The sequence below is a fragment of the Acomys minous genome (genome assembly GCF_964271855.1).
Source record: "Acomys minous genome assembly, chromosome: 4".
In the NCBI taxonomy this organism is placed as follows: Eukaryota; Metazoa; Chordata; class Mammalia; order Rodentia; family Muridae; genus Acomys; species Acomys minous.
In genome coordinates this window covers 47,909,874-47,931,559 of record NC_140486.1, presented here as the reverse complement: position 1 = coordinate 47,931,559, position 21,686 = coordinate 47,909,874, and the positions used below count along the sequence as shown (strand labels likewise).

General features: G+C 42.6%; 1 protein-coding gene across 1 annotated transcript in view; it reads right to left on the bottom strand.

The window, feature by feature from the left end:
• DIAPH1 (diaphanous related formin 1) overlaps window positions 1-21,237 on the bottom strand; it is an 87,493-nt gene extending 66,256 nt beyond the window's left edge. The window contains exon 1 of the mRNA XM_084780200.1: window positions 20,935-21,237. Coding sequence (XP_084636326.1) covers window positions 20,935-21,051 — 117 coding nt within the window. The 5' untranslated portion in view covers window positions 21,052-21,237. The remainder of the gene's footprint in view (window positions 1-20,934) is intronic.
• Window positions 21,238-21,686: the final 449 nt, after the last annotated feature.

Sequence of the window (21,686 nt, the reverse complement as noted above, 5' to 3'; positions counted from 1 at the left end):
GAAGGGATACACTCTGACATATAAAAGACATTGGAGGGGCTGGAGAGATGGCTCCGTGGTTAAGAGCACTGGCTGCTCTTCCAGGTGAGCTGGGTTCAATTCCAAGCACCCACATGGCAGTTCACAACTGTCTGTAACTCCAGTTCCAAGGGATCCAACACCACCACACAGACATACATACAGGCAAAACACAGATGCGCATAAAATAAATAAATCTTAAAAAAAAAAAAAAAAGACATTGGAGGCTGAGAAGACAGTTCAGCTGGTCCTGACAACCAGAGTTTGACTGTTAATACGTATGTTAAAAACAAAGCAAGCAAGGTGTGATAGTTGACTTTTATGAACCCCAAGCTAGGGAGGCAGAAGCAGAAAGACAACCCCTGGGACTCCTTGTCAGTGAGAGACCCTTTCTCAAAAAAATAGAAATAAAAATAAACGATGGATGCAGCCCAGGAAATGACACCCAAGGTTGTCCTGTGGTATGTGTACATTGCTGTATACTTGTATACACGTCAGAGGATGTGTGTGCACCATAAATGTGTGGTCCAGACAAGCCAAGTCTCAGCCAGGGTTATACATATATTGTCAGTTTCAAAAGCCAGAAATGACAATCTTTAAAGAGTCTGATGCAATTCTCACCACTCCACTGTACTCTGTTTTGTTTTTATGATTCAGGGCCTCACTTTGTAGCTCAGTCAGATCTTGAACTTCCAGCCTTGGTGCCTTTTCAGCCTCTTGCGTGCTGGGATTACCAGCGACTGTCACCACACAGGGCTTCACTGCTGTTACCGTGGGTCACCTCTCTGTGCCTGGCACAGAGCAACTATTCTCGGAGCTTCTCTGGCCTCCCTGCTACTCGAGAATTCATGTTTATTGCATTTCAGTCTTTCACTTTGCTGGTTCCCTCATTTGATGGAGCATATCCTATAATGGCCGCTTGGAACATATGGGGATAAACTCTATTTTAAACTTAAATATGTAACAATGTCTACTTTAAAGCCCTATTTGACTATCAGGTGTGTTTGGGCTTGGACTTCTGTGTTGAAAATTGCTTTTCTTCAGGTCTTAAAGGCCATTATTGACAGGAAATGTGGGGCTGCCGTGTACAACCCATTTCCACTCTTCTGTTGAGTTCAGTAGGATTTTCTTACGGATATTTTGCAATTTAACAAAGTTGGGTCCTTGTACAATCTATTTTTATCCTTGCTTTCAATGCTGGGAAATTTATTTTATTTCCTTGGTAACTTGTTCTTCTGTTTGTTGTTTTTCTCTTATTTGAACATTGGGTTTCCCATTGCTTGTTCTTTTTTATCTCTATATTCCTGCTATACTTAAGGGGGATTTTTCCAATTGTTCTAGCTTTTATTCAGCTTTATTTTCAACTCCCAAAAATTCTGGGTTTTTTAATTTGTTTGTTTGGTTGGCTGGTTAGTTGGTTGGTTGGTTTTTTGAGACAGGGTTTCTCTGTGTAGCCTTGGCTGTCCTGGACTTGCTTTGTGGACCAAGCTGGCCTCAAACTCACAAAAATCTGCCTTCCTCTGCCTCCCTGAGTGCTGGGATTAAAGGTGTGCGCTACCATGCCTGGCTGCCAACAATTCTTTTTTTTTTTTTCTCCTCCTGAATTTTTCTCTAGTAAATATTAATGATCTTTGTTTTTAAATCTTCCCCTCTGTATAGTAAGTTACTTCCACTTTCTCATGTCAGGAACTTTACTCAGATGTCTGATAATGATATGTTATCAGCTCATGTGAAACAAGGGTCCAAACAGAATATAATAGAAACTCTGGAAGCAGCTAGGCAGCAGCAGCAGCATACACCTTTAATCCCAGCATTCAGGGAGGGAGAGAGAGAGAGAGAGAGAGAGAGAGAGAGAGAGAGAGAGAGAGAGAGACAGACAGACAGACAGACAGACAGACAGACAGACAGACAGAGGCAGGCGGACCATTGTGAATTCAGGGCCAGCCTGATCTATACAGCAAGTTTCAAGACAGCCAGAGCCACACAGGAAAACCCTGTCTCAAAACTAACAAACAAAAAAACAAAAACAAAAAAAAACCCAAAGAAACAAGAAACCCTGAACACATGAGCTGTTGGGCATTTATCATCATCATCATTTCTATATGATGTGTGTATAGGCATGCATGCCACAATGTACATGTGATGCTCAGAGGACAACTTTGTAGAGTCAGTTCTCTACTTTTGCATGAGTTCCAGGAAAAAAAAAAACCTCAGGGTGCCAGTCTTGACTAGCAGGCACCTTTACCTACTAAGCCATCTCACCTGCCCGTGTTGTGTTTTTTGAGGACACTACCATCTAATCTCTATAGAACTTTCCCATATGTTCCTGTCCCAGAACCTGAATTGCTTCTCTCCTTACTAACATTCTGCACGCAAGTGATACATTTGTTATAATTAATAAACCTTCACTGAGATACCATAATCGTCCAAAGACCATAATTTACTCTAGTTCACTCTTGGTGTTTTATGGTCTATGTGTAAATATGCTCATCACCATCACTGACTGCTATGGGAGTTCTGTCTGCTGTACCTTTCCTACCCTTCCTCCTGAAGCCACAGGGCTTCGTGCCTTCATATGTTGTCATCCATTTTGTAGCTTTTTCATATTGGCTTCTCTCACTTAGTACACATTTAGCTTTCATATCTTGATCATTCGTTTCATTTTAACACTGAATGACATACCATTGCCATGCATATGTGTTTCTGCCCTTCTGTTTTTTGCTTCACTATCTAAGCTGTCAAAAACACATCAGGCCAGCGCGGTGGCACACACCTTTAACCCAGCACTCAAGAGGCAGTGAGTGGCAGGCGGATCTCTTTAGAGTTCAAGGCCAGCCTGGTCTACAGAGTGAGCCCAGGACAGCCAGGGCTCTGTTACACAGAGAAACCCTCTCCCAAAAATCCAAAAACCAAAAACCAAACAAACAAAAAAACAAGAAGAAAACACTCACATCATCCCTCAGGTTTTTTTTCTGATTTATTCAGGAAAGCTGATGCTGGTCATGGTGAGCTTAAGCACACAAAATCTACAAAAGCATACGTCCTAGCTATATTCCCTGTTTTTGATGTCTAAGGAGTTGGGTTTTATTGCAAGCATTGCAAGATGCTCGCCTATTTAGCAGGCCCCACTCTTGACCTGCTGGTCCCCTGTTGTCCTTTCTCAGGTCTTTAGATTCTGACAATCTAAAATTGAGTTATGACTTTTAAGATACTATGCAGTGAATCTCCTGTGGTCTTCCACTGACCGAGGTAATAGTGCCTTTTCTGCAGTCTAGATTTTTGCTTGTTACTCAATTTTCATAATACTTCATTTATATACAAACAATTACTAGTAAGTCAATGCTTATTTTTTAAATTTATTTAATTTTATATGCATTGGTGTGAGCGTGTCAGACCCCCTATAACTGGAGTTACAGACAGTTGTGAGCTGCCATGTGGGTGCTGGGAATTGAACCTGGATCCTCTAGAAAAGCAGCCAGGGCTCTTAACCACTGAGCCATCTCTCCAGTCCCTAGTCTATACGATTCTTGCCAGAATTGAATGAGCAGATAAATATCTACAGGTCATTAGCTGGTTAGGAAAAAAAACTTAAGAGACTGTACTTACTAAACACAGCTTTACCGTCTCTGAAAAAAAATCTGTTTCATCTAACCTCACTAATATCAACATGCACCAACAGTAACACCATCAGTGCAATAAGCACCAGCCAACCTAGAAATGAAAACCTGCCCCCTTCTTCCTCCCCTTCCAGACAGTAATTCAGTTTCTGATTAGTCACCACATCTTAATGTATAATGTGGTAAGATAAATCTTTTGGCTACCATCTACAAGAAACCAGAAACTTCCTTGGGGCCAGAGCGATGGCTCAGAGGTTAAAAGTGGTTACTGTTCTTCCAGTGTACCTGGGACCAGTTCCCAGGACCCCTATCAAGGTATTCATAACCTCCCGTAGCCCCAGATGAAGATCAAATGCCTCTGATCTCTGTGGACACTTGCACACACATGGTGCACAGACCCACACAGGCACATACACATAAAAATACATTTTTAAAAAAAGAAATCAGAAACTAGACATGTACTGCTTATAAAAAAAAAAAAAAACAGATCAGAAACTGTCAAAGGACCCACATAAGCCCTGTAAAGCCCCATAAGGCCCAACTAATTAAACTAAATGACTTAAAGAATCACAGACATATCTTGATAGCTATTTACATAATAAATAAATATAAATTAGTGTTGATACTTCTTCTATATACCTGCATTTGTTATTGTGGTGGCTTTATGTATGAATTCTTTAGTTTTTAAGATTTTCTTTTCAATTACATATGTGTATGTGTCTGTGTGTGCATATGCACATGAGTACAGGGTCCACAGAGGCCCTGGAGCTGAAGCTACAGGTGATTATAAGTCCTGTAACATGGGTACTGGGAACCAAATGGGTCCTCTGCAAAGCAGTAAGGACAATTAACTGCTAGCCATCTCTCCAGCCCCAATGTTTTGAAACTCAATTTGTCAGTCACACAGACAGGAGTTCTTTTGAATGCCTAATAGCACAACTATGCCTAATGTAAACTCAAAGATGTAAGAACCTTCATCCAGAATTATCTGCTACATGATTCTCTGAATTCTGAAATTTTAATTTGAAGCAGAAAAGAGGCACACAATACTAAAAATAATTAAGGGCCATCTCTTGATACAGACTTTATATGGCCAAGAAAAGGGTAGTTGTATAGTGTTTTTAGCAATACTCTAATAAGAGATTATGACTAAATACTACTCTGAACACAAAGTATATTACACAGGAAAAGTGACTCAGTTCCTAGAACTGTGCCCCTCTAGCTAATCATGGACAGTTACTGCATGAGCCACATGGCCAGCAAAGGGGAAATATAAGCCCACAAGTGCAAACCCACACCTCAGTATTTTCTAAAGATTTAGTTCAGGCTAACACAGCCACCTGTAACTTTTATGCTTGAGCTCATGGCTAAGTGACTACCACAACTGCACAGCTGACCGTCACTGCGATGAACTTGGACAGATCGGAGAACTCAAGTTCTCTCATAGCTACAATTACGGTCAGAATGCAATTCACTGACTACCTAGCATACACAACACCTTTTTGTTGCTGTTGCTCTTGGTGACAGGATCTTTCAGGAACTCAGTATGTAAACCAGTATACTGGCTAGTTTATATGTTAACTTGGCACAATCTAGAATCATTGTGGGAGAAGAAACTTCAACTGGGAAACCTCCCAGCACTCAGGAGGCCCGTGGATCTCCAAGTTCGAGAACCCACCCTCACTGTCTACGCCATATTTAAAGTGGTCTACAGAGTGAGTTCCAAGACAGCCAGAGCCACACAGAGAAACCCTGTCTTGAAAAACAAGCAAAAAGAGAAGAAGTGAAAAGAAAAACAGAAAGAACAAAAAGCAGGCTGAAAAAAAAAAAGCAAGCTGGGCAAGTCGTGGAGAGCAAGCCAGTAAAAGCAGCACTCCTCCATGGCCTCTGCTCCAGTTCTCACCTCCAGGCTCCTGCCCTGACTTCCCTGGATGCCGCTGAACTGTAATCTGTAAAATGAAACGAAACCTTTCCTCCTCAACTTGCTTCTGGTCGTAGTGTTTAGAAACACTTAACATCAATAGAAACCCTAACACAACCCTAAGGCTACCAGGCTGGCCTAGAAACATCAGAGATCTGCCTGCCTCTGCCTCTGCCTCTGCCTCTGCCTCTGCCTCTGCCTCTGCTTCTGGAGCGCTGGGATTAAAGGCACGCAGCACTTTCTTTTCCTGACTATCTGCCTTTAGGCTAATTTAAAATAAGGAGCATGCAAGTGTGGTAGACTTCTAAGATGTGACCCCAGATCCCTAGTCTGTGCAGAGCTGTGAAACAGGACTGTAACTGTAACAGGCTGTCCTGTGATTATGTCACTGACAAGAGAAAGGTACAAGCTGACTTCTAAGAAAGATTACCAAGCAGGCCTGCCCCAGTCACACCAGTGCTTTACATCTAGAAGTCAAGACCGTTTCAGCATGTCATTCCTGGCCGAAGCACAACAACTACAGATAGCCTCTGGGTGCTGAGTGGAGTCCTAAACTGGAAGACAGGAAAGAAACAGAGCCCCACACTGTGAGGGACTGGATTCTTCAACAACAACAACAACAACAAACTAATGATTCTCAAAGCAGACTTTCAGCAGAGCTTCTAGCAAGAACAGCTCAGCTGACATCTAGATTTCAGCCCCTTCACACACTGAGAACCCACCCACACTATCCATGTCATGTTTTAAGTTGGGTGATAATTTGTTACACAGCAATAGGAAATTCATACATTATTTCAACAGCTGAAATCCAGAATTATCTAGATCTAGTTCTAAAGGAAAAACACCTTGAGTTCTGACTTTTATTTCTAACATGCTGTAAGTCATTAAAATATGCTTCAGTTTTAATAAAAACCAAACAGTGGCCAGCTGTGGCGGGCCTGCCTATAATTCCAGAGCTCAAGAGGCAGAAACAGGAAGACCGACTTGGAACCCGATCTGGCTTTACAGCTACTTCAAGGCCATCCAAGTCTCAAAAGGAAATGGGAAAGGGGTACCATGTTCAAAAATACAAAGACTGCCAAGCGTGGTGGTGCATGTCTTTAATCCCAGCACTTGGGAGGCAGAGGCAGGCAGATAGCTGTGAGTTCAAGGCCAGCCAGGTCTACAAAGTAAGTCCAGGACAGCCAAGACTACACAGAGAAACCTGGTCTCGAAAATCCAAAAAAAAAAAAAAAAAAAAAGACTGCATAGACACCTCTCAGGATCACTGATTCCATAAGTACGACAGACAGTGAAAGATGACTCTGTACAGCGATTTCTGTCTTACTACAGGAAGGCTTCTAGTAAAATAAACACCTGATGACTAATTAGGCAACACTGTACTTCAGTAACAGGCTGTGAGAAAACAAATGCATTCTTTTTTTTTTTTTTTTTGAGACAGGGTTTCTCTGTGTAGCCTTGGCTGTCCTGGACTCACTCTGTAGACCAGGCTGGCCTCGAACTCACAGCGATCCGCCTGCCTCTGCCTCCCGAGTGCTGGGATTAAAGGCGTGCGCCACCACGCCCGGCTAACAAATGCATTCTTTGCCTATAAACTTACACTTAGCCATCATCTAAGCTGGGTTCTTCATGCTTTATAAGTCAGCTCCTTCTTAACAGATACTATTTGCAACTCCTTCTGAGCTCTTAAGTGCTGCAGGGGCAAAAGTGTGTTTACTCAGGTGATGTATCCTGACCTTTACGATCAACACCACTGTAGACTTTGAAGCACCACCATAAGCGTGGCATACTCACTAGTGTTATTCACATAGAGCAACTGATAAAAAGCTTGGAGTTCTACATAGAAAAGTAGGATTAAGCACCAGCTAAGCCTCCAAGAGTTCTGCCTTTCCCTACGAATGAGACCGGAGGCTATGCTTAGTGCTTCAGCCCACAAGACATATTTATGAATTGTCCTTGGGGAAAATAATCAATTATGGAACAGGCAAGATGTCATTTAGGGGTGTTTCCATCTTCTTTGAAAAGCAGTAAGTTCTCAATAATGACAAAGGCCACTACCTACAGGCAAAGGGGAAGTAAGTGTCACCAACAACTTCCTTTCAAGTGCAGTACATCTCCCAGGAAAGGCATGCAGAACAGACAGATCTATGGAGTCTGCCTCTGAGTCACTCTGTATTCTATCACAGGGTGCACATTAAGTCCCTTAGAACGGTGAGGCTACAGGGGTTTACAACTCAGACTTGAACCCAATTACCAAAGAATCGTAATCTAGCTTTGCCACAAAATTTACATTTCTACCAAAGGACAGTAAGGAAGGGTAGAGTGTGTGTTTGCTATCTGAAATCTACTACAGTTTTAGTATTCCTATTTTTAGGACTATGTCATCTCATTAGGATAAAAAATAATACATTAAATTATAAAAATCAAAACGTCTTGTAAAAATTAATGCACAATGACAGAACCACACAGTGGCTGGACTTCCTTCATCATTTCCCTCTTGAATTACAAGGAACTTTCCCTTCCATTTTCCATCAACAGGCAAGGAGGATAGCAAACAAACTGACATCTCATCTCCGCTTACAAAAAAACCAAATTCTGACATTACATTTATTGGTATCTATACCCTAAATGGGAATGGTGCAGAGTTCCAACACTCACCTCAAAAAAAGAGGAGGATAGCCCAGAGAAAAGGAAATCCAAATAGGAGGCCAAATCAACAACAAGTTTTGGAATTGAAAATTAAGGACTCCAAAGCTCTGAGGCAATGGTAAAGCCAGGCAGGGGATACACTTCTAGTCCTAGTGCTTGGGAGGCTGAGGAAGGAAGGAAGATTTAGAGTTCAGAGCCTCTCAAACTGGAACACTGTCTAAGTATTAGAATTTGTTTGCTAACAAATCCAAATATTTCTTCCTCTAGTGGCCAAGAAGACAAGAGTAACTTCTTGCCCCAGGTCAGCTTTTTTTTTTTTCCAAGACAGGGTTTCTCTGTATGGATGATCTCTAGCTGTCCTGGAGTTGCTCTGTAGACCAGGCTGGTCTTGAACTCAAAGAGATCTGCCTGCCTCTGCCTCCCAAGTATTGAGATTAAAGGCATGCGCCACCACTGCCCAGCCAGGTCAGCTCATCTTAAAGTATGGCTACATGTTTCATAGATAATTGATAGCCTGGAAACAAGAAGAAAAGGCCACTCTGGGGTTGGAGAGATGGCTCAGCGGTTTGGAGCACTGACTGTTCTTCTGGAGGACCCAGGTTCAATTCCCAGAACCCACATGGCAGCTCACAACTGTCTGTAACTCCAAAATCTGACACCCACAAACATACATGGAAGCAAAGCACAATAAAATAAAAATAAATAAATTATTAAAAGAAAGAAAGAAAGAAAGAAAGAAAGAAAGAAAGAAAAGAAAAGGCCACTCTGGTTCCACTATTCCAGCACAGAAAAGCAGGTAGAAGCCAGGTGGGGGACAGTTCTTACAAATCTACAGTATCAGCACCTTACACTCTAAGACACTGGTGGGTCTGGAAAACAAGCTGCTAATAGATAAAAGTGTTCAAAGCTGGGAAATAAAGTATCTGACAGACATGCCCATCTTTTCTGCTGAGGGAAGTGAGTGAAAGCCATGAATGAATGTTCTGTCATTTGCAGACAGCTGTATACAAAGTCTCCTCCTTTTTAAACACCTTAAGGTTCTGATACAACTTGAGCACAACCCTGTCTCAAAAAACAAAAACAAAATAAAAAAACAAAGCTGGGCATGGTGGCACACGCCTTTAATCCCAGCAATTGGGAGGAAGAGGCAAGCGGATCTCTGTGAGTTGGAGGCCAGCCTGGTCTACAAGGCGAGTCCAGGACAGCCAAGGATACACAGAGAACACTGTTTTGGGGGAAAAAACTTGAATACATATACAGAAAACACATGTTAATAGAAACATAATATTAGCAGATTTTTTTTCCCAAAGTTTTAATATATTTCTCAAGCTTCAAATACTATACTTGTTCTTCCTCATCTTATTGGGCCTGAGGTCAGGGAAGAATGTCATTGCTCCTTTAAAAAAGGGGTGTTGACCATTCATTTAGAAAGAGTCAGTGACTCAGGAATGCTGTTTCTCAATCACCTAGCAACTCTGTCCTCCTCCCTAGTGAGTGAGCAGCAGGACATCTCCTCCTCGGGGTAGACACATATGACACACCCAAGGCCCAACAGACAGGAAGTTTCTACAGCTGCTATCACTTCTACATACAGGCACCAAGCACGAAGACTTGTTTTAAATCCTAACCCCATTCCTTTTCATTCAAAATAAGTTACACCCGCTTTTCTCCTCACATCATCATTGAATACCCAGAAACTATCATCTACTGATAATAGAGTAAATAACCCCAAAATTACACTGCTACTCAAAAATGCAAAGAAACTGCAGCAAACATTTTCTAGACTTTTATAAACCGAACAGATTTTAAGAGAAATCTTGGAGAGCAGGGAACAGAGTGGTGATTTAGATCCTCATGACTGTTCACCAGAAACATAAGGCAAAGTCCACCATTCTGACCCTTCTAGAAACCAAACTCTGTTGAACTATGTCATGACACAACCACATACACAATTTCATGCCAGAGCACTTAGGCCCTAACAACTTCCAAATAGCAAGTATTTCTTTGTTTTTACTTTAAATAATTTCAACTTCTGATAAACAAAGGGCAGTTGCGGTGCACCCCTTTAATCCCAGCACTTGACAGGCAGAGGCAGGCAGCCTGTAAGCTTGAGGCCAGCCTGGTTTACAGAGCAAGCTCCAGGACAGCCAGAGCTATACAGAGAAACCTTGTCTCAAAAAACAAACACCCAACAACAAAAAAATCCAATGGGATTGTTTTACTCCATGTTTATATCTACCTACATTTCTTTAGAAAAAGCTACATATTGCTTTTATTATAAAAATATATTTTCATTTCAAATAAAAATTTTAAAGCTTTAAGAAATGGAAATGTTTATAGTAGTTTAAAAGAAGATATAAAACCGTAATTGTAATTCTATAAAAAATATTGTGCATAGATAGTGCTAGAATACCCATATATTCTATGAAATAAAAACAAAACAGCAGGAACCCTGGTTTCTTGGATATTGATGTTTTGGAAATGTATGAAAAGTTTTTAAAAACTCATTAGCACAACATTTAAAACAAAACATCATCCAACTCCCATATTCTAAATGTTCCATACCGTCTCTTGTATACCTTGGTAAATAGGCAGACAAAGAACACTTGCAGAATTTAAGAGTAATAACACAAAGTGAGAGCATACTGAAGAGCTAAAGCCTAGCTCATCCAATTAAGGCCAACAAAACAGCTCTAAGCTTCCATGTCCTCCTCATTTAAAGGAAAACTGGGTCAAATCATTTCTAAGGGCTCTTTGGGCCTCTGAAAGACTGTAACTGGTTACTACCGCTCTCTTTAAGGGGTACCCAATGCCTGCTGCTTGCCTGATAATACATATCCTACAGTGGTTTCTCACCACTTCTTCTTGTGGTTTCAATCACAGGAAACAGACGTCACCCACAGCCTACATGTAGCAAGCTGTAGCAGAGGCTAAGAGCTGCCAACCAGGACCAACCCCCATCCCCTTAAAAAATACAAGGATCAAGAAATCATTAGAGAATCCTGCAAGTGAGGAGCCTTGATATACATCTCACACAAAAACAAAACTAAAAATCTCTCTGTGTAAGTCCAGCAAGATGGAATAGTTTTCCAACGGTCCAAAGCTATCTGCTTCTACGGCCAAATAACGGAACTAAAGCAATTCTACAGCTGACTGGAGTGTGTGTGAAGAAACAATGGTGTGGGGCTGGAGAGAAGGCTCAAAGGTTAAAAGCACTTGTTGCTCTTGCAGACGACGCGGTCAGTTCCCTGTACCCAGCACAGCAGCTCACAACTATCCTTGACTCCAGCTCTAAGAGATCCAACGCCATCTTCTGACTTTCATGGGTACCAGGTACTCATGTGCTGTATATACATGCAGACAAAACAGTCAGACACATAAAATAAATATTTTTAAAAATTAAAAAGAAAGAATAGTACAGTCTGATCATTAATTACCATTTAGCCATATCCTGCGGTACTTTTCTCCTCTCTTTAATGGTCTGTGTAAACCTTTCTATGGCCATGAAACACCATGGGAACTCGCACTTACTCACTTTAGATGAGCACTGGGTCAAATACTCCTCTCATTTATAGCAGTGAAAGTCAGCAGCCTTGCACTTTGTGAAATAACTCAGAGACTTTTAATCATACATAATGTTCCTTCATTCTGCACAAGTCTGAACTGTAAGACAGGATCTCCAGAGACAGCAACCATTTTTTTTTTCTTTGTAGCTCTTTGTGAGCTCTTCTGGTTGGGGTAGCTAAGTCAGTGGTTCTCTAGCTCACAGTTACCTTGATGACAGGTAACTAAAGTTTTCAGAACGCTCAATCTCTTACATTAGATCATGAGAGTGGGGAATCTGGATGCAAGAGTCTACCACTGAAATTAAGTGCACACAAGGCTGTAGATGACATGAACTAAGAGCCACTAGTGCTTTTAGGGACCTTTCAAGCTGGCTGCATGGAAGGGAAGACTAGAATGCGACAAATATTTTTGTATTCAAGGAAGAGCGAAGAACACTTCCATAGCCATGCAACCAAAGATAACAGCTCAGGGTCAGGAATAACAGTCAAAAAAAAAAAAAAAAAAAAAGTAACTGGGCCCAAACACAGGCTCAGACTGTTCTCACAAAGGTATTATCTGACTGTGCCCACAATTTGCTCATACAGCCTTAAGATCCAGCTGAAAAGCTACATTTTAAAGAACTAGATAGTCTCTGAAAAGACGAGTACATTATAAGTGGTAAAAAGACTTTAGACTACCTAAATACCATCAAAGGTAGAAAAAAAATTATTTGCTGGGAGCTGGACAGATGTCTCAGCAGTTTTGCTCTTCCAGAGAACCAGGGTTCAATTCTCACCACCCATATGTGGGCAAAATACCCATACAAATAAAAGTAATGACTTCTTGGATCTTAACACAAATCTGAGTTCTTAGATATCCTGATTACATAATGTCACCACTATACATTATATGGCTACAAACTGGTATCAATGTGTATCATGTGCTATAAGATGCTAATTTTCAGTCTTTTTTTCCTAGATGTTTTTATAGGAAGGGAACCTAAAATCCCTGCCAAGTGAAGTGGCTTTAGTTCTCCTAGTGATCTGCCCCCAACCAATCTCTGTGCCTCCTGTAACAACAGTGTAATTTTCCTTCACTTCCAGTACACACTCACACACCTGAGCCTCTGTTTGCACTTCTCCCCACCTCAGAAGATTCCTTCCCTCTCCATTAATCAGATTTCTTCCCTGAGCCAGCTACAGCCCTCAGCTTCTATGAATCCGGCATTGCCCATTGCTGCACTGGATTATTTACTGAATCTAAGACACGGGCACACTGGCACATGGGCACATGGGCCTTAGGAATGATTCATAATAACCCTCAGGTTTTGTAAGGCCAAGCAAACTGATGTGACTTGTCCAAAATTCACATGACTAATTAGTGATAAGGTCACAACCAAGCAACAATCTGGAGACAGCAGGCCATCTAGCTCTAGACTGGATACTGGGCAAATCACTGGTTTACGATAACCTTCCTTTGTTTAAAAGGGGGGGGGGGCTAGTTAAACTTTGTATCATTTTAAGATATTTTTCACATGCAACACTCAAGATTATGAAACTTAGCTCCTCTCTCAGTCCAATAACACTGCTATTTAATTTTCCCAATTCTTCAAATTTGGACATCAGTTTTTAACTTATGCTAGGCTCAAAGTGTAGCTCAATGATAAGAGTATTTGCCCACCATATACAAAGCCACAAAGCCCAGCAGCATGCCCATGCACACAAATTTTATGTTCACAGCCCTGGACAGAATTTTTTTCTTCCAAGAGATAGGTGTGTAGGGGTATGTGTGTGTGTGTACATATATACACACACACACATATATACATACATACACATACACACACATATATATGGCTGAGATTATAATCTCTTAAAAACCAAGGCTGAAATCTGATATAATAGCCACATGACTTTATGATTCGCTTTCGGATCCAAGGTAGACGTATTTGGACACAGGAAAACAAGAGAAATTCTATTCTCTACTTGTTACCACCAATCATACAGAAAATTATAGTTTCATGTGCTTGGATCTCTGTGGCAATGTCTTAATTATTAACTCCAGGCAAATAACTACCAGGTCTAAAGAGCAAAGCCAGTAGTTCTCAGATTCAGAAGAGACCCCGGAGTTAGCAGTCAATTCAAATCCTTAAGTTTCAAGATAGTAAGTGTTTATGAATGCCAAACATCAAATTTAAACATAAAAAGGCTAATTACAAAGACGGTCGTGGGTCTTCGGTTCACCTCACTTCTCCCAGTTTTTCAACACTACTTGCTGCTCTCAGCAACTTAACTGAAACTCCTGACACATGATGCTGTTAAAGCTGGTCTACTTACAGAGGAGATCAGGTTACTCTAAAAAATGTTTAACACAGCCGAATAACACCTGAGACGGGAAAGATGGGGTTTGCATGCTCAGCAACAGGTACTTTTTCATGTCTAAGGTAGTTTTAATTATGATTCTTCCAATTGCTTCAAAGTCTAAATTACTAAATGCACAAAGCATTTAGGCATTTAGCCAGTGCACTTTGTACTTTATCTAAACCCTGAACTACTTTCCCACTAACGGGATCTGGGAGAATCCAGTTTTAATAGACTACAGATGACCAAAAGACTCTAAGGAATACAACCAAATTTTTCTAGGAAATTTCTAGAAGTGAATACTCTTACAAAGCAGATGTGAAAGGCTGACTGCATGTGAACTGACATTACAAAGTAATGGATCAATCAGCTAGATCTAGATTTAATTCTAGCTCTGCCACTTTATACTTCTATGTCAAGCAGGTTGGATGACTGATCCTAATGGATTCTAACCCAATCACCTATAAAATAAAAGTAATAATAATAATGTATATCTTATGAAGGCCAGTGTTGAAACTATTGAGTAACTGAATCCAAAACTTTTTAGTACATTGGTAGGCACACAGGAAGCGGCATTCATTTCAAACTGTTGTTATTGCCAAGGTTATAATTACTCTTTATCCTGGAATGAATCTATTGTAGCCTCATGTAAAAATTCTAAACATTCACTAATATTTATACATTGGAAGACTGGCATAGAACCTGTAGCACACTAAGAACAGAAAAACAAAAGTTGGCACTAGCTGTGTGTGTTGCAGGGAGGGGTGCAGGGTTACAGGATAAATGGAATCTCAAAGGTTTCAAAACTGAACCATCCTGTCTACAGGGAAAATTCCAAAACAAATATGTTGAACCAAAATATTGAAAAGAGAAAATATAAGTGAGTTTTTACAAAGCCGTTGAAATAACACAAAGACCAAAAGTGGGGAGAAAGGGACTTCTTCAAAAATAAACATCCCTCCTTCTTTTCTTTCAAAATATACTGTTAAGAAATTTAAATACTTAAGCAACAAAAATAAAAAACATACAAAACACATATCTTCAAAGACTCGTACTAAAGCTAAAACAAAGACAAAAACTTAACGTACAAAACCTTAAACAGACTCCCCCAGGAAGACACACAATGCACAGGTAAGAGTGTCAGGGCCGCAGGCTAGAGAGATGGCTCAGAATTTAAGAGCACTGTCTGCTCTTCCAGAGGTCTTGAGTTCAATTCCCAGCAACCACATGATAGCTCACAACCACCTGTAATGAGATCTGGTGCCCTCTTCTGGCATGCAGGTGTACATGCAGGCAGAACACTGTGCATAAAACAAACAAATCTTTAAAAAAAAAAAAAAAAGTGTCAGGGCCTCACCAGTCAGTCACACCGAGGAAGCTCCACAAACACACTGGAACACCCACACTTAAGGATGGTGAGATCAGGAGCTGACAAAGTCTCCAACTCTGCTATGGACTGGTCTGCAGCGCTGGGATCAGAGGTCTCCAAATACTAAAAGCTAGTGAGCTAGCTATACCTCTTTTAATTCAGCTATGTTATGATTATATTCCTCTGTATTCCCTGTCTATTCTGTCCTCTTTTTCCCCCAAAACAGGGTTTCTCTGGGTAGCTCTGGCTGTCCTGTACTTGCTTTGTAGACCAGGCCGGATTCGAACTCACAGAGATCCACCTGCATCTGCCTCCCCGGTCCTCTTCTTGAAAAAAGAAATATAAACAATGTTTAAAAGGCAAATGACACTCCCTAATTGTCACAGGGCCAAGCAATACAGAACAACTCCTTTTCACACCTGCACCTTGCCCCCCCCCCCTTTTCTTTTCTTTTCTTTTTTTTTTGTTTTTTGTTTTTTGTGACAGGGTTTCTCTGTGTAGCCTTGGGTGTCCTAGACCCACTTTGTAGACCAGGCTGGCCTCAAACTCAAAGCAATACGCTTGCCTCTGCCTCCAGAACACTGGGATTAAAGGTGTGCGCCACCATGCCCAGCTCACCTTTCCTCCTTATATGATGCCCTTTCCTATGTTAGTATTCAATAATGAAAACATAGAAACCAAATTTTCTGCTTCCTTTCTGTTTATTCATCTATCTTCTACCATTTAGCCCTGGATGTTTGCAGTATACAGCTGCAAGAAGTGACCAAAACACTGAATGTTTAAACTTGATGAAATTTCAAACTTTTTTAGTACTAAATATTTTTATATTCTTTTAACGTGTGTGTATGTGTGTGTGTGTGTGTGTGTGTGTGTGTACACCTATACATGGTTGCCCATGTGGAAGTGTCATTTTTTCCTTCCACCATTGGGTGCTAGGGATCAAATGTATCTTCAGACTTAGCAGCAAATGCCTTTACCCACTGAGCTATCTCACTAGCCTCCATTTCTGAAGTTTTGTTTTGTTTTTGTTTTTCCAAGACAGGGTTTCTCTGTGTAGCCTTGACTGTCATGGACTCGCTTTGTAGACCAGGCTGGCTTCGAACTCAGAGATCCGCCTGCCTATGGCTCCGAGTGCCAGCTCTGAAGTTTTTTTTCTGTTTGTTTTTTGGGTTGTTTGTTTATTTGTTTGTTTGTTTGTTTGTTTGTTTTTTCGAGACAGAGTTTCTCTGTGTAGCCTTGGCTGTCCTGGACTCACTTTGTAGACTAGGCTGGCCTCGAACTCACAGCAATCCACCTGCCTCTGCCTCCCAAGTGCTGGGATTAAAGGCGTGTGCCACCACACCGGCTTGATTACAGTATTTTTTTGCTTCCAGTATTCTAAGTGTTCTCTCTACTCCCTACCCTGCTCCCAGAAAAAGGTTCTTTGTAGCCCTAGCTCTCCTGGAACTCACTCCATAGACCAGGCTAGCCTCAGAGATCCACCTGCCTGGGATTAAAGGTGTGTGCCACCATGCCCAGCTCAGAAATTTTAGTTGTAATAGTTTCTAGCTGCCTGATTGCCCAAACCCCTGTCTATGTTCAAACCAGCCACCAGAAGAACATGAGGAAGAGGAAAATAACAGACAACAAGCAGTGGCTGCAAGGGAAGTGTCATCTCACAGTGATAGGCAAACACCTTAGCTGCTTTATGAAGATGCTTCTTTCTCTATTACAGAGACATTATAAAGACAAATGATTGCAAGCAGAAGGCTCAATGCAAAAAAGAAACATCCTTAATATAAAATTAGTTCCAAAATGAGAATGGTTTCTGTAACTATGTTGCCAACAAACACAAAGTAGAAGGAACCACTTTCATATACAAACTGCTTGGTTCTCCATCATGTCTCATATTTGTTAATAAACATGATTTTGTTCTTCTGAATTACATGTGGCATATAACCTTATCTTTTGGGTCTCTATTACATTCCACTGAAGATATAATTCTCCCCTAGAATAACTTGGCAATCAATTTATAAACTACAGTGCAGACCAATAAGGAGAACAAAAGGTTCTTCTATCACACAGAACATACAAAAGGTCTGTTTTGGTCCATGTGCTTATCCAAACTATATTGTCCCTCACTAATACTACTACTTCCTCAGGTTTCATAACAAACAATTTATAATCCATAACATTTTCAGCTCTTGATAGCTGGGAAATAGGTCTGTGCTTAGGAGCACTTGCTGCTCTTGCAGAAGAACCTAGGTTCCGTTTCTAGTACCCACACGACAGCTCAAAACCATCTGTGACTCTAGTCCCAGGGATCCAACGCCATCTTCAGACCTCCTTAAGCACCAAGCACATACGGCGCAAATACACACACACACAGGCCAAACACTCATATGCATAAGATAAAAATAAGCACATCTTTTTAAAAAACTTTTTTTTTTTAAAGTTCTGGAACATTTACCAACTCTCCTTGCTTTTTGAACTTATGTCCCTCATTGAATCAGGAAGCACTGTTCTTAGAATGTAATGTGTGAGAAGGCATGTAATCTATTAAACACAGCTGTGCTCCGCAGCCTCCTAACACCCTGGTGGGACTGACTCTCTGTACATGTGTTTCAGAAATGAGTGTGTTTGACACCCACATTCGTCACTGCTGCAAAGTCAGAAACACTCTGTTCACTCAGGATTTTTATTTTCCTTCCTCTGGAGGGATCCTGAAAGGAACTAGAATAAAGCTGGAGCAGGGAAATGCTCGTGGCCCAGAAGACAAGACTCATCAAGAACCGAAGGGGGAAACCAAGCGGCCTGGCTTCAGTCACGCACGCACATCAACACTTCAGCCATGCCTTTAAAAAATGATGCCTGTCCACTTTTTAAACTAGGATTACACTTGCTCTCCACACAAGCTGCCTCAGAGGGTGAAGGGCAGATCTCGGGTAATGTATGAGCTCTGTTTTCTCATCTGCAGATGGCAGAAAGGTATGAACTACAAGTCCTTCAAATGCAAACAACCTGCTCGGCAGCAGCTAAGGGACTGCAACCACTCAAATGCAAACGTTCAAGCACACTTGGTCCAAGCCAGAGGGTTGACACAGCACACTCAGAATGGGCGTTCTGGCGGATGCTGCACTTCAGAGAAGGTGGAGGAGGCGAAACAGCTTTGAGCTTGTATTTAGCCAGTAGTTGAAGAAAACTGAGCCCTGGGTAACAAAAGCACCCCAGCAATCTCACCCCCTCCACCCACTCACACACACTTACATACACCGAGACAAAGAGACTCGGATTGCAGTGCTCCTTGTCTCTCATTTTCATAGTTCTCATAAAAAGAGCAGTGAGAAAGAATATTCTCCTGCCTTAAGGTAGACTGTATTTGGCAACGAGGAAGTGAAGCAGCCGGCACTCCTGGAAACCTTCCAATCCTTACCTACTTGCAATACCTAGTTCTTAAAATTCAGTTAGGTGAAGGGTTAAAACCAGAACCTCCCTGAAAGAGAACTTGGCTCAGCCCCACCCTCTGTATAGCAAATAACAACTCTGGGCCAAATCCACTCAGCTGCACAAGACTGTGGCTTGCCGAGACACAGGTGAAAAGAAGTTGAGTTTCCTGGGATTCCTGGCATTACAACCCCACACACTTGAGTAGATTCCATCAATTTATGAAACACGGTGTTAGAACAAACAAAATGCACACACAAAACAACAGCACCAAGTCATAGAGGTCACTACAAATCAGCAAGTATAGCCAGTTTGGACAGAGAAGGTCAAATAGTATCCATGGCGACAAAATCAAAACAAGAAAATACAGAAATAGAAGAAACTCAGGCCCTAAAACTTACATTGTGGAAGTTGTGGAAGGAAAGTTTTGAAGGAAAGCTCTCAAACTGGGGGGTGGGGGGGGTGAGGTGGGGGAGGGTAAGGGGGGGAAGGGTGTCAATTCTTATTACCCTTAAAGAATCAATCTAGGGATACACAGCCCTGGTACCGGGAATCCTATTTCTATAAAGATATTGGCAAATCAAACAGTTCCTGACACCCTGTATGTCACTGGAAAGGACAAACCAGGAGCACCTGGTCTTGCTAGAAATAGGAAGAGATGAGTCACTCTTTTAATTCAGCTTCATATGCCCTCAACCCTCCAGGTCACTACACATTTTCTTCCCATTTCCATCACTTTATCATTTTACCTTCCCAAACTTGTGGCTTTGGATCAGAAGATTTTGGGGTGAGGTAGGGTGGGGTGGTGGTGGTGGTGGTGGTGGTGGCAGAGGAAGAGTTTACAAGGCATTTAATTGGTCAAAGAGACAACTTCTTTACCTGGAAGAGCAAACTAAGTATCTAGTTAACACCTGGCAAATAGTTCACCAGAAACTCCCTGACTGCTTGGTATCTTTCAAAGCTTTTACACTAAGAGTCAAGTAGCTCCCTGGAGAGAGAAGAAAGAGGATTTGAGAAAGGCAACAGGTAGTAAAATACCGTATTACAGGAACATCGACAATCCCTCTGACCTGGATTAAAAGTAATCGCACCCCAGGAAAGATACGCTTTATTACGGGTAGTAGGAAAGGGGATGTCAGGAGCCTTGAGGCACAGAAGATGGTAAAAGATGAGTTGAAGAAATGGTCATTCTTATTTTTTAAGTGTATAAAAAGCAATTAAACTACTCATAAGCTTATTGGACTTGAAATCTAACTTGGTCCTCAAGACGGAAGATTAATCACCATCTCGGGTCATGAAGGGCATCGAGAGAAGTTCCAACTCTCTGAAGTGATAAGCAACAGGGCAAAAAGAAACAGGTCTTGTGGATAGAGAAGCCAATTACCGCCATAGCCCAGTGACCACAGGACCTGGGCAGGAACCCACACCCGTAATCACAAGGACAAACGTCCAAAGGAGGAAGAAGAAAGACTCAAGTCAGGTAACATTCCTGAGGGGAAGCATTACCAGGTGACACCGGGCTGAGGGCCCTGGAAGGGGACAGGGCGGGAGGAAAGTTAGCAGGTGAAGGGATTACTAGTGAGGAAGGAAATGGCCTTTTAAAAGAAAGAGAATACCTCAAACGGGATATGGGTGAGAAGAGAAAATGGACTCAGAACAGCTTACAGGGGGCCAAAAAAAATAAGGAAAAGAAAAAATTACAAAGACGTGTGTGGGGTACTAGAGGCAGAAGAAAGGAAGTGGGGGCTGAGAGCCCGGGGGCCACGGGGGCGGGAGCGCAGCGGACTGAACAGCGAGGGAAGCTCCAAGGTGGCCGAGGCGAGGGCCAGGTGGGACACTCCGGCTGCCCGAGGTCCGGGAAGCGGAGCCTGTGGGACTGCGAAGCCCAAGACCTAGCGAAACCAGGAAGGGAGGCGCGGGGGCGGCTCCCCAGCAGCGGGCAGACGCCCCCGGGAGCACAGCGAGGGTCGCCCGAGTGCAGAGGACGGCCGCCCCTCCGGGCTGAGCAGCGGGGTGGGAGGGGACACTCACAAATTTCTTAGGTTTGCCGCCGTCGCCGCCGGTCGCGGGCAGCTCATCCGGGCTCCGACCCTTCTTCTTGTCCCGGGTCCCGCGGCCGGGCCCCAGGCCCCCGCCGGACGGCTCCATGTCCTGGTTAGCGCTGGCCACTGACCCCCTTGTCTACCCAGCTCGTGCCCGGCTGCCCCGAACCAGCAACCACCACCGCCGCCGCCGCCGCCGCCGCCCAGCAGCCTTCTTAGCCGGCCGCCGCGCCCCGCCTCATTAACATGCTAGGCTGCGCGCGCCTCATGAATATACAACGGTGACGCCTCGCTCCCGCCCGCCTGCCCCACTTCCGCCCGGACACGCAGCCCCTACCAATGGGGGAAGGGAAGGGGGTGGAGGGACACCGCGGAAGCGCGCTACCTGCCTGGCGGGCCTAACCATTCGAGCCCACGTGGGGGGGTGGGGAGGGAAGAGACAGAGTGGGCGGTGCTGCTCTGCTAAGCCGCAGCGGGGAGTACCGCCCCCTGGCGGTTGGAACAGAGGAGGCCTTTAGGCTCCCACGCAGAACCCACGTGGCTGTAAAGCTGGACCACCTCACACCCCAGCCAGAATTCCATTGTCTGAATCAACATTCTTACCGCAGAGACACTATTATCTTGGTTGAAAATTTAAGGCTAGGTTTTGTGGGATAATGCAGTTTTTATGTACATGATGTCCACACAGTAAGTACATCAAAAAGTATATACATATACATATATGTGTGTATGTATATATAT